Here is a 14274-nt window from a genome sequence, read left to right on the forward strand (position 1 = left end):
CACATTTCTCCTCTTTTTGGTTGTGAATTAACCTTAATAACATACATGTACATAACATGTATTTTTATGAAACTTTGAAGTTGTCCTTGTAAATATTCTCTCAAGTGGATTTTGTGTTATGTCAATTTCCTTGTTTGCTTGGTTGCTTTGATGTTGTCTGAGTTTTGATTTTTCTCAATTTTGTAATAGTATGTTTTCGTAGCCCGGCCTCCAGCTTCTGATGTAATAAAACACTATTGGCTGCCTTAATCAGAGCAGATGACAAGATGCAGTAAAAAAAATAAACTGCTACTTGTCTTTCTGTGTGTATACAGAAACAAATGTCTAACTTTGTACTGTCTGAAATAATGTAAGAAAACCCATAATTAACTGATGGTAACTTGAACTGATAAAGTCAAATGTGAGCCGGAGCCTTATAACTGCTGACCTGAAAACAAAGATCTGGCTTTGCTCAATAGGAACTTTAGGTGCAAGAGCTGATGTAAGCTTAGCATAAATGGAATAGCGTAACAGCTATTAAATCTGAGCGTGTTATTAAATGGTAAACTGACTGAGCACTCAAAGGGTTTTCTACTACATGCTTCATTTACACACACACACGTATTAATACAAGGACTGTTTCTTTATCGAAGTGCTTCCTAACCTTCATACACGCACTCACACTCATACCGGGAGCATCTTTAGCTTCAATATCTTGCCCAAAAAACAGGGATTGAACCACCAACCTTTTAGCTAGTATACAACCACGTTTCACCTCCTGAGCTACAGCTGTTTATTAAAAGCTATCATAATTTTTTAATATGTATCCCAGCATCAGTCACTTAGAAACCATTATGTCCCACTGTGTCAGGAGATAAGCAGATATTAATCAAATTTTGGCTTCCCATGATTAAATGAACGCAATAGACCAATAGTGACAATGCGTGCTTCATCACATCAAGTTGGTTCCTAAGTCACTGCCTGACAATGAGCATGCACTATATGTGCCAATCACAGCTGTTACCTGCACTATGCACCATGTTTGTTGCTGTAGTCTGTCCTACTAATGCTAAATTAAAAGACAGATACAGCTGAAGGTGAAGAGCTTGTCCTTCGGAATACCGTTCATTGTTTGGAGCTATCCTACCACCTGAAAGCACACTACAAACACACGTCCAAGAAAACCAACGCAATGGCTGCTAACAGGAATCACCCAACATCAGCACAGAACTCCACAAATGCGAGCCCGTGTGGCACGTCCGCATATTGATCCATCTCACAAAGATGTACTGAAATCACCAACATAATGGCCAAAGATAAGTATACACTAAATACTCTCAGTAGCAAAGGCTTCAGGAAAAATAGTCACTGGACAAAAGCCATATTATCCCCTCAAGCAATTACTTTTCCAATAGCTGTGCTGTATACAACATGACAAAGAGGGGAATAGAGAGAGATTTTATATTTTGCTTCTAAGAGACCAGGTGATCAGGCCTTCTGTGTGGAGAGATGGTTTTATTAACAGGAGTGTAGCATAATGTAGAAAGTGAAAGTAATACAGAAAATTAATTTTGAGTAAAATCTTGGTACAGTTTTTGTATTTGCCTTTATTTTTATTGTATGAGTTTCACCGACTTTAGGTGAAAAAGCAGGGCTGAAAAAATGTTTACGCACAATTCAACAAATCAACCAATAACTGAGATAAATAATCATGATCTCACTAATGTCCAAAATAATCATAATTTTCATTTTGGCCGTTATCGTATCCGTCTTTAACAACAGATGTCACTATTTGGTAGAGCTGGGCGATATATCGAGTTTTTAAAAAATATCGATATATTTTTATACGAGATATAAGATCTGACAATATCCTTTATATCGATATAGTCTATGTTACGTTATAATTATACTTGTGGAGCCGCAAGTTTGCCTCTCTTTCGTCCACTTCCGTCTCTACGCAACGTTACTCGGCCTCGCCTTTCCTTCACTGAACACAACTCCCCCTCCTCCCCCATCGCTTCACCTGCAGGAAGCGACAAGATGGACACGGCAAATCTCCGTTAACGAGTTACTGCGCATCGCCCCGTGCGTGGGGCTGGACGGCGTCAATGTGTTAGCTAGCTAACCACGCTAACGAGCTAACCACGCTAACGCCATGCAGCCCAGAGGTGCTGCACGGACTAAAATCCTTTCATTTTCTCAAAAGTTGACAGCGCGCCTAATGTATGAATTCTGGTTGTGCTTGATGGCCGCGAACCGATTTTATGCGGAACACGGCGCTCAGCAATCTGTCAAAAATGTTTTAGTACGACTTTGGTAAGCTACGGAGCTGCACCGCTTGATGGATTGTCGGAGCATTACGGCTGAGCCTCGCGGAGTGATACGTACTGTGCTTCAACGTAATATTACCCTACTGTGTATAAGGACCATAAATGGCACCTGTTAAGAGACGTGGTTGCGAAGCGGATTTCAAACTCCAGGCTGTCAGTCACACAGTACAAGTTGGGAACAGAGCAGCTGTGAAATCTGTCTTTGTTATTGTGCTCAGCGTCTTTTAGTTTACATTTTGACTGCACAATTGTGAGCTTTTTGTTATGCACAAAAACAACATTGTTTTCTTTTATTTATGGAGCATTATTATTTAATAAAATATATCGAGATATATATCTTATATCGCCATCCAGCTAAAAAATATCGAGATATGAATTTTGGGTCATATCGCCCAGCCCTACTATTTGGTCTCCGTCAACCATTGTTCTCTAAATATGAGCTGCACGTGCAGTGTAGACATTATGAGCTCTTTATGGCTAAATTCTAAAACCATAAAAGGTAAAGTACAGCAACATTGTATTTCCTGCTGTTGTACCATGTGCTCTGACTCTGTTCATGATACGACAGCACTGACTAGCAAATCAGCTGTTCATTACCCTTTAATAGGTGAAAAAAATAACCAAACTTAAATGTTTGGTGTGAAGCGGACGAGAGGTAAAATGCAACAGCCCTTCCACAGTTCTAGACCAAATTAACTAAATGAACCAGATTTTAAAAACATCCTTAATATTTTTGAAAGAGGCGACAATGTTAACATTACAAACTGTAACTTTCAGACAGGCAGTGTCCTCGTCATGTCCTTTCAAATGCAAACATCTATTCTAAAATTGGCATTTCAGTCAGATCATATTAATAAAAAAGACATTACATAATTAGAAAAACAAAACAAAACGCCCCCAACCACAACCTACTAGTGCTGTGCGACACTGCAAATTTTGGTATAAGTCTGTTACCAAGTAAATGCAGAGCCTGTATTGCCAATAGAAATACCAACATTTTTAACCTGTAAAGGCAGCTTATGTAGGAGAGAACAATGTGTCATTCGTGATTCATCATCATCAATTTGCAAATTCTGAACACAATCACAAACAAAACTTTTCAACTTCTCATGTATATTTTAAACTGGGATTTTTTTGGAGATGTAAAATATAAATGTTCCTGTCTCTAAAGCACTTTGGGTCAACTTCTGTTACTGAAATGTGCTACAGGGTATACATCCAAAAAGGTTCACCAGGGTGCAGCACATCATGAACTTAGAGGACAGACACAAAGTATCGATCCTGTCACGTTAGTATCGATCCGATACCAGTATCAGTGTTGGTATCAATACTACTGGATCGACTGGCCCACCTCTACCACCAGTGCTCCAAGAAACTGAGCAATTCACTGCGATTAAAAGAGAAACATTATAGATGGTCATAACAAGGGATTTAACTAAGCTGCAGAGAGTGGGAAATCACTACTAATGAGACAAGTGAACAAAATTATACTTGGTACACTGGAGTGGGTTAGGATTAGCATCAGGAGTCGGTAATCCCTTAGTTGCACAAAAGCTCAGTAGAGTTAACAAAAAAAGCACACACACATTTAATGGCTGACTTTGTCCAAAGAAAAATATTTCATACCTTTTTTTTTTTTTTACCATTTAAAGGTATCCCTTCGAGACATCAGTAACCCTGACAGAATTTGTGGCTGGGTAATTTCAGCTCATTCAATAGGTTCCATTAAGATGATTAGCTCAGCTGAGTCGCATCATCACTGTGTTACTGCCAGTCACGTCCCAAGTGAGAGCCAGTTACTATCCACACGTTAATACCCACTGCCATGTTACATTTGTAACACCGACTTGATTGGCTACGCATCGCAGCACAGTGGATTGTGAATTGTAGAGGAAGACAAAAAAGGATGAGCCAAAAAGGGATTTGGAACCTGGCCTTTAAACAGAAGCGAAACAGAATTGACCATAATTAAATATTTGAACTTTCGAATAATTCAAACACTCTCTGTGTGAGAGCTCCAGTTTAAATGTGGAATGAAACATTTACAAGTTATATTAGCAGACCGAAGAGGAACAGTGAAAATTACTGAAAAAGAATCAGCTAATGTTTAAGTGTAGCCCTTTGGGTGTATTTAATTAGCATTACACTGACCCACAATGCATGAGTTCATACTTTCCCTTTATTATTTTTTTACATTTTATTTATTTGTTTTTGTTGTTGATGTTATAGCTGTCAAGACATGTGTTTGGGAGAAAACCCTTCAGCGCTCCCACCCGTGTGAGTCTCCTGATGTGGAAAGAGGAGTCAGATAAATGGAACAGAAGGTCCTCACCCTGCCATGACGATAAAGAAATCCAGCCTGTTCCACGTGTCCCCGAGGTAACAGCGTCGACCAAAGATCCCCAGAGCGATCATTTTTACAACCATCTCCATAGCAAAGAAGATGTAGATGAACGCATCGAAGGCCTGACAGAAAAGAAACAGAGATACGAGGTGTTAATAAGGGAAAACATAAGGGAAAACATAAGGAAAAACGTCATTTCTGGCTGCTTTTGGCAGCAGGAATGATGAATCATTGTTGGGATGGAAACAAAAAGATCACAGAGAGAGACGTCTGTTAAATTTAGCGTGCAAAAGTGAAACTAACTGACTTTAATCATCGTTTGAACTCACAATTTTTTTTTTTTTGCTTGTTTTTTTAAGTTTCATGGAAACGGTGACCAGGAGAATCGTCATTTCTTTATAGGTTTAACACTGAAAAACGGATTACATTAAATAAATAATGCATGTGTGTGAAAAGGCCTTGCATCTCATAGACAAGCAGATGCAAATGTACACACACACACACACACATGCACGGATAAATAAATAAAACCACTTGGCAAATGCCTGTTTAGTTTTCTGTCTTCATTTATGTTGGAAGTGATAGCAGAGCTGTACATTTTAATTTTTTCAGAAATCCCTCAGTCAGAACATGGTATATCATGTTTAGGTGGAAACTAGCGAGCTAACTTCCTGCTAACTTCTAACTCTGCTAAATTTAATAGATTCTGTTTTCATGGATGTTAAACTTATTTGTTACACCTGGTGAAGCAGCAACTCTGATCATTTTATTAAAGATGAAAGAATTTAGGCAGTTTTTAACTCACAGTGTGCAGTAGGGTTGCCAACTCCCTGAAAAATAAATAAGGGACACCTCGTGGCCAGGGCCGGGCGACCCAATTGTCTTCACCCTTCCCAGTGTGGTGAATTTTCTAGCTCTTTTTTTGTGTGTGAAATTATTTTTTTAACCATTTGACTTGAATTTGATTTAAGTAGATGTGTATTCTTTGTGATATGAACACATGTGAAACAAATGATCATTTAGCCATTTATTTTTAGCTCAAAATGACAACATTAACACGATAAAACAAGTCTCCTTCTTAAACAGAAGCCTGTCATGCTTAACTTTTGAGAATATAAGTAAATCTTTCTTTAAAAGAACTCTGTCCTGCTTAACTTAAAATAATAGAAAACAATAGAAAGAAAAACATTCTTGTAACAGTGCACATTTAGTGCATTTAGTACAATTGGCTTCAGTTGAGGTATTATTTCAGCTTTTCTAATGCTAATCAGCTGCTCCTGTTTGTAAACCCACTTGCGCCCATGATTACGCATCTTAACTCATCATCATTATTCATCTATGTTTTACTTTTATGTATTAGTCATCTATTTGTTGTAATCATCTATTCTTGCAGTTGTTTATTACACAAAATAAGTTATATTATCACACTTCTGGCCACATAGCGCTGATATTCACTGCACATGCCCATATTAACTTTTTCCAGCCAGGTGTTTTCCTTTTCCCATTCTTCCCTTTCTCTGAGGGGAACAAACATTGCTGCTCTAATGCTGGGCTCACACTGTGCGGTTTTAGGCCCATTTTGAGCCGATTTTTGAGTGATCGGACCGATTTTGGCCTTCATCGTGCGTCGTGTAGTATACGTGGGGTAACGAGAAGTGATTAACACCTCACGACCAGCTCCCGATCATCAATCGCTCGTGAGCCGCTCACAGTGCTCGCGCGCAAACACGTAAACGCCGTGAAAAAGACGGAGCAGCACGGCTGTGCAGCGTGTGATCTGGACACAAGCGACGGAGGCACAACTTGGAGAACTTTGGAAAGCTCATCCGAGCCTTTTCGATGTGGCATCACAAAATTATCACGACCACAACAACCGTGAAAACAGTTGGATTTACACTGCTGCTCAATCACAGCTGCCCGATCAATGTTTTTCATTAGCAATTTAGCAAAGTTGATGGTGGTGGTGTGTCTGTGTGAGTGTAAGACGGAGAGAGAGAGAGCGCGACAGATTTTCTGTTATAACCTTCATTTTATGGAGGCACAGTGTGAGCACTCAGGTCGCATCAGAGCATCGGGCGGTATAGTGTGAGACCTGCATCGTGACCTACCAACTTCTAACCCCTGCGAGTCAATCGTGCAGTTTGAGCAGGAGCTGACTAACGTGACTGAAAAAATCGCACAGTGTTTGCCCAGCTTTAGGTGTACTGTCGTCCGAGACTTGCACCGCAGTGTCTGCGTTTGTTTCCCTGTTGGCCATGCTTCTTGTTGTGGTCATTTGTTGTCTTCCGGTATTTTCTCCGTAAGCGACCTTTCCTCGACCAATGAGATGAGTGGTAATCTGAATTGTCATAAGTGTGCTGTCAGCTCATTGGTCACAAAGCAGGAGAGGGGCTGGGAATTATGTTTTCAAACAAAGCATTAATTCCATTAACATTTATAGACTACTTTTGATTCTCACTGTATTACGGGACAAAGTGCGTCCCTTATTAGCTCAATACGGGACGTGTACTTTTGTTTCGAAATACGGGACGATTCCGTATTTTAAGGGACGGTTGGCAACCCTAGTGTGCAGTGTTCGTTTGACTTTGAGACCTGAACAGACGGAGTTTAGGACCCAGATCACTCCGCGAGTCTCCTGACTACAGTAGCCGTAATGCTCCCACAATCCATCAAGCGGTGCAGCTTCTTGCTTACCAAAGTCACACTAAAACATGTTTTGACAGATGTTTGAGCGCCGTGTACCACATAAAATCGGTTCGAGGTCAGCAAGCACAACCAGAATTCATACATAAGGCGCACTGTCGTTTTTTGAGAAAATTTAAGGATCTTAAGTGCGCCTTATAGTGTGGAAAATACAGTATATCAACACTACATGTAGAAAAATTGAAGTTAAGGTTCCAACTAGATTTATTTTGACACAAATTATAAACACAGTTTTTAGATCCTCTGAGTGGCCGTAGGCCCTTTTAGGCTTTATGTCTACAATTGAATAAACTCATCTATTCATTTTGTGCTAAATGATTTATCACTTCTTCTACAATCCTCCATTAATTGGTTCCAGGTCCATAACTTTTACCATAACAGGCAGTAAAACTCAATATCAATGAATTTTGTTGTATTTTGGTTTGCTTTAGCAACAGCTCTAAAGATCCATTATACAGTACATATTTCCTCTAAATGTAACATGCCTAATGTACAAGCACAAATTTAACAGATTTCCTGATGAATGAGACAGACTGTTTGTCTGCACACAGTAAGACTTTTGATGATGTTGTGTGTGAAAAGCAAACTGATGGCAGCAAAGACGCTTCTTCCATGACATCATCCAAATGCCGTCAAGCTCAAATCAACAGGTTTCCTTAAAAGGTGAAGTAATGGAAAACGATTATTCTGCGCAGTAATCAGAGGTAAGCCTCACGTCGAAATCCTCACACCTCACATATCTTTTATCAAGCATCTAATAAAAAAAGAAAAGAAAAACACACTTAAACAAATCCAAGAATTCAGCTCGTCGATGCTGTTGTGTGCAAAAAGCCTAGATTAGCTGGAGCTCCTTTCTGTTCATACTGGGGGATTAGAGACAAACTGACACGCTCAGTGTTGCCTGTAATTTGATTTTCAGAGCGACGTACTGCAAGCGACGTGATCCAAATCTGAACCATTAAGGTGGATCTTTGTTTCCTGACTTGTTTGCTGCTGAAAACATGCATCCTATTTAGTGCAGGTATGCCAGACCAGCTTACTAATGAGGAGTGGTCAGACTTTCCAACCTTGACCTTTGCTGGAAAGATGGATGTGGTGCTACCTTCGGTAATGTTTGCTAACCCAAGGGAGACTTTAGCAAATGGTGAAAAGCACTTATGTCTCGTGCCATTTCTGCAACTCTCTAAAACATCTGACTTTATTTTTTCATTCCCCTCCCCGAACCCCCAGTGTAGAAGTTTGCTATGTCACACCTCTGTCTTTCTAAATGGAGGGACAGTAACTGCGTGTGTTTATGTAAGTGTGTAAAAACTGCAGATAGTCAGATTAACAGCAACAGCATTTTGTCTCTATCCTGAGTGAAGACGACTTTGATGCTGCATGAGTAAATCCCCATTTTCCTCGTCCACACTTAAACGCAAAAACGGAGTTTTTAAAAATCTCCATTTTCAGTGATCGATAACGCCGTTTACGTGTGGATGAAAGGCCCAAACAAATAGAAAAATCTGCGTTTTCAAAAAATTCCAAAGAGAGGAGGGGTAGCTCAACACTTTTGCACAACAATGGACTTGCACTCATCCATCATCCAACAATGCCTGCTAGTGGCCACCTAAGCCTCCAAAGGTCTCTCAGCCCACATTTGTTAGAGCTTATAGATTTCGCTGCTGAGCCAGCATGGAGATCATGTTATTGAACAGTAGATTTTCTGAGAGCAGCGTATTGACTGTGGGGCTGTAGCCCACTAAATCCATGCTCATACTGAATAGGGTCTATAGATACTTGGAGGAGAAATTCTATTAGATCCAACTCAACAACCCCCCCACCCCCCCCACAGACACTTGAATCAATCTACTGTGTGCGTCTACGTTTGCTGCTATGCTATATGATGTGTGCAGCGCCTCGTGTGCATTGCGTGTGATTCAGCAAGCTCTTTGCCCCGGCAGACGGAAGGCATATGCGCGCAGGCTCTAGCACAGATGTTATACCCACTCGAGCCACCTTTGACATAAGTGAGAAGAGATTCGGTGTCCTGCCAAATGATAAGTGAAGCTGCAGAGGTGCCATACATGACAGAGTCATGCTCGCTGCAGCATAAAGACCGCAAGCTAGCAGTGAGTCAGTGCAAGCAGGTACAGTGCCCAGCATGGGGGGAAGAAGAGCATGATGGGCAAATGAGGTAAGGTTGGGATAAAGCTGAGTTTGGATGTATCAGTGTGTGTTTCTATCTTCTTTTCTGCAATATGACCGTGCGATTCGAATCAAATATACAGAACATAAACCAGTCTAACTGGTCCCTTTGACTTTTAGGACCCTTTAAAGAGGTCCCTCAACACCTGTAGCTCATACATCACTTTAAAAGGAATATTTATGTTATCAGAGGGATTTTCCTGGCTCAGAATGGACCTCATGAGAGAGACTATGCATCTAAACACAACTCGTCTCCAAGCAGCAAAAGAAAAGAGTCTGTATTGCTTTACTTAACAGACGTCTATGGGATCAAACATATTTTTATCAGAACCACATGTTCATGTGTCCATAGGAAGTAGAATTCATATGAAATGATTGCATAAAAACAAAATAGCACACACACACACACACACACACACACACACACACACACACACACACACACACACACACACACACACACACACAAGGCACTGTTAAGAGCACACATACAGTTTCCTTTGAGACTATATGGGATGTTGCTACAAGCTAGGGGTGGATTTCGTGCACGTTTGCGTTGTACCTGTAGTATCTGGCATCGGTCTGAGGAGCAGTCGATGTTCTCACAGGGCTGGTACATTCCCAGGGTAACACAGTTCAAAAGGATCACCATCATACTCACACGTTCGAACCATGTAGAGACACATCTGGTTAAGGAGAACTCCTCACAAAGGGAAAGCCAAGACTTTATGTTCCGGTGAAGGGAAAATGGGTCATTCGTACTTTAAACAAAAGAAACTCTATGAAGACACCTCATTTAAAAAATGATGAGAGAATAGAAACAAATAACAAAAGTAACCCTTTCTGCTAACTCAGTTCTCCAGCTACTAACCTCTTAACGCCAAGTGTGTCATGTACATACATGACTTTTTTTTACTTTTACATGTGTGATTCCCCCCCCCCCCCCCCCCTAAAAAAACACAAATAAATTGCAGAATAAATCTTTAACCAACAAATTGTCCAGAAAAGCCAAACATTTTTTAAAATGCCAAAAGGTTTAATAAACACTCCGTTTAAAAAAATAGATTTTTCCGGCAATCATTTCATGGTTCGGGCTTTAAATGGCTAATAGCATGTTCAGCTTCTGACTGGAAAGGAGGTATATGGTCTAAACTGAACAAGAGCTTTATTGTCAATACAACAGTTTACAGCGTAATAAAAATGCTGCTTCACCCAAGCACCCCTTGGTGTAATCATAAGAATATAAAAAACATATCTTTATGTGATTTATGATTTAAAACTAGGAATTACAAATAAATAATGTGCTAAATTTCGGTAAAATTAAGGGATAAAATGGTACTAATTACTAACTATACAATGCTATGAAATACTATAATGTTAACTGTACAATAACTGTACAATAAACAAAGACAGGACAGAAACAATACAAAATGTATAGTGCAGTAGGTATTGAATACCAGGTTCAAGTTTTTGTCAGGATATTGTAGACGAGACAGGACGAAGACGTGCAAGATGCAAAATGTGCAAATATAGTATAATTTATAATTCAGTCCATCTTCTGCTACAGAACAGCAGTCAATTCCTACCATAGTGTTTTTAGTGTTTCTTTTTTTTTAACCAACACTCTTATATCTGCAGATTGCTTTTATATTCTATGATGGGTTCTCAGAGTCAGCATTATTTTTTATAACTGCTATGAAAACTATGGCAATAACAGAAGAAGAAGAAAATCCAATTTTAAAAACCTGCCATAGCTTTTCTTTGATTGCTCCATAAAAGTTAATCCTCACCGACACAGGAGACTGCGGTAGTATTAGAAAGTGTAATGCGCGATATCTATGACATACTCTATGAAAAATGCACTTTTCTTATTTAACTTCATCACTCTGCTGACACTCACTTATGCACCCCAAAGCCATCTAAATCATAAAGACAAATGAGATGCATCAGATGCTGCAGAGACAATTCATAGAACTGAACGGCACCATCTACTGTCTGCCAGCAAGATGCTGGAGCCCTACTGTTTCAGTGGTTTCTAATAGGAAAATCCTCTATGACGTGAGTAATCAAAATCCTGCATAGCAAATGTCAGAAAATGTGTGACGATGCTGAATATTGTGAGTGAACCAAAAACTGAACAACACTTGTTCTGAGAAAAGTTAAATGGAGCAGACTGAAGAGGAAAAATCAAACAGTATTGGCAAAGAAAGAGCAAGAGGAAGTGATTCAAAATTCATTCACCATGTGTTCGTGGAGGGAATGCAATGCTCAGCTAACAAGTATGAGAAGGACGATGTGCTGTAATAGCCCAGGAGGTCCAATCCCTCCTGGAGGCTATACAGAACAGGAAGCTGAAACACTCCCCGAGCAGCTTGACATACACAGTCAGCAGGACAGGTGCAGCTTCAGCAAGACACACAGAGAGTCTCCTGAAAACATTAACTTCTCAACACGCTCGTCTTGGCCCTGCCTGAACCTTCCCACAAGAAGATGGACCACTTTAGATATCGCAGGATGGATAAAGATAGGCTTTGAGTGGGCAAAGCACATGCATACACATAAACACAAAGACAGAGAGCCACACACAAACACCCACTTCTCCAAACACATATGAGCGGAAAGCCGCACACATATGCACGTGCAAAATAACCAACAGGTTCAAACACATAACACTCAAATCACCCGCCCACACTTTAGCACAGATTCATGTACACACACACACACTTGGGCACATTAGGTTTCACATTAAATCAAACATTAAGTCAATACGCGTCAGCTGACAGGGATCATGTAAAGAGAAATTTTCACCGCAGGGTGGCATGTTTATTATCGACATCCAACAGGCTAACAGCTGCAAAGCAGACATAACACATGGTTAAGAGGAAAGATCTGTCATAGACCATCAAATGCATGGATCAATTAACTGCATGACAGCTTTTTAAACAGTTACACAGAAAAAATGATATTTAAATAACTGTATGCAAAGTTCTGAGTATTATATGCATAGCCAGGGTTGAAAGCAACAACAGCGTAACAAATAGGCACTTAACATGTGCATGTGTCATTTTTACATTGTTAATATGGAAAAAAATAGAAACATTTGAAATTATACGTTCCAACATGATGGCAAGTATTACATACAAACTTTGTACTGTGTCTACCAATTAGAATGGCACAGTGATAGGTTAGGTCTTTTGTGATTCAATCACTCTTTATGCACTACTTGCTTGAAAACACATAAAAAATACTTGATGATCTTCACAGTGTATGTGGATGTTTGACATTTTCTCAATTTTCATAAATCAAACACATACTCCCGTATTAACTGAAATATTTTCTTTGATCGTTTTGAAGATAATCTAATTTAATCCTTCTCTTCTTACAATTTAACAAATATAACAAATATAATGAGATTATTGTCAAAAGTCAAAGGGATTTAAAAAAACAAACTTCATCCTTTTACAATTTTTTTTCAACAATAGATTTCACATTTTTAACTGGAAATCCATCCATCCATCCTTGAAATTCCAGGTCATTGCAGGGTAAACAGAGACGACTTGTTAAGTATTGATTTTAGAATTCTGATTACTTCTGAACATGAACTAATAATTATATCTCTGATTAATGGACCCTCTGTGTTTTCTTATTCCATTTACTTTTTTCCTTTTTCTGTATAGAGCTTTGTAACTTTTGCTGTATGATGATCAGTATGATAACAGCATCAATACGCTTAACATGTAGGCAGCGTGTGTAGGGGAGAGCAGTGTGTCAGGAGTTATGGGATGAATTATTATCAATTTTCAAATTCTGAACACATTTTAATGACCAGTAAATCACTGTGATGAGTTAACACAGCAAAACACACCTTTCAGCTTTTCCTGTGTTTTGACATCTGGAATTTAACACAACTCTGTGAGCTGCATCCTGAAGTTAGACGACAGATTAATACAGAAATAAAGTATTAATCATATCACGATCCAATAATAATATCAGCGTTGGTATTGATGCTATTGATATTTGGATCAATATAATTGATGAGGTGTAGCAAAATCAATTGGAAATGCAGTAACGGAACAAATAATCCAGTTATATCACCATTCTACAAGCGCACGCACACGCACACATACAGAGACACACACACACACACTTTTACCACTTCAGCTTTTTGTGTAGCTAGCCCTTCCTAATGAGGACAGAGATATCATCCTCAGGTGTCACTGAGCCTATGTGAGAACCTCCAGGCAGTGTCTGTGAATCCACCCCCTAAAACACGAATGCCTTTCCAGGCATAGCTGGACAAAATTGCAGGTCAGCATTTCTTCTTTCCTCGCACTAAGTAATGATGACAGCTTTTGGACTAATACTATTAGGATTATCCTGGGGTCATTTTCACTCCTAAATGCATTCTTTAGCGTGTTGCTGGAGTGCCCAGCTTTCCAGTTACCTTCTAATTCACTCCGCCTATACATGAGCTGCCTTTAACAATGTGCAAGTGTCTGTCTATCTCTCGCCACTTCTGAAAAATGAGTCAATTAGTGTAGGTGCCTTGGAGGAGGCTCCATCTTTTTTTACTCTCTCACACAGACATGCACACGCACCTCACATCAACACTGGAAGGAAAATGAGGTGAAATTCAAAGCGCAAAGCTCTATTACAGACCGGGTGCTCGAAGATTAACTCTGAAATAGTTTCATAGAACTCTTTCACCTTCTGAATTTTTTAACCTTCATA

General features: G+C 39.5%; 1 protein-coding gene across 1 annotated transcript in view; it reads right to left on the minus strand.

Annotated features, from left to right (window-relative positions):
• LOC146667543 (voltage-dependent T-type calcium channel subunit alpha-1I-like) overlaps positions 1-10195 on the minus strand; it is a 169517-nt gene extending 159322 nt beyond the window's left edge. The window contains exons 1-2 of the mRNA XM_085408336.1: positions 10106-10195; positions 4642-4775 (exon numbers count right to left, since the gene is read on the minus strand). Coding sequence (XP_085264462.1) covers positions 4642-4775; positions 10106-10195 — 224 coding nt within the window. The remainder of the gene's footprint in view (positions 1-4641; positions 4776-10105) is intronic.
• Positions 10196-14274: the final 4079 nt, after the last annotated feature.

The sequence above is a fragment of the Rhamphochromis longiceps genome, linkage group LG6 (genome assembly GCF_057381845.1).
Source record: "Rhamphochromis longiceps isolate RC_006_pf linkage group LG6, R_longiceps_female_GT1.1, whole genome shotgun sequence".
NCBI lineage: Eukaryota > Metazoa > Chordata > Actinopteri > Cichliformes > Cichlidae > Rhamphochromis > Rhamphochromis longiceps.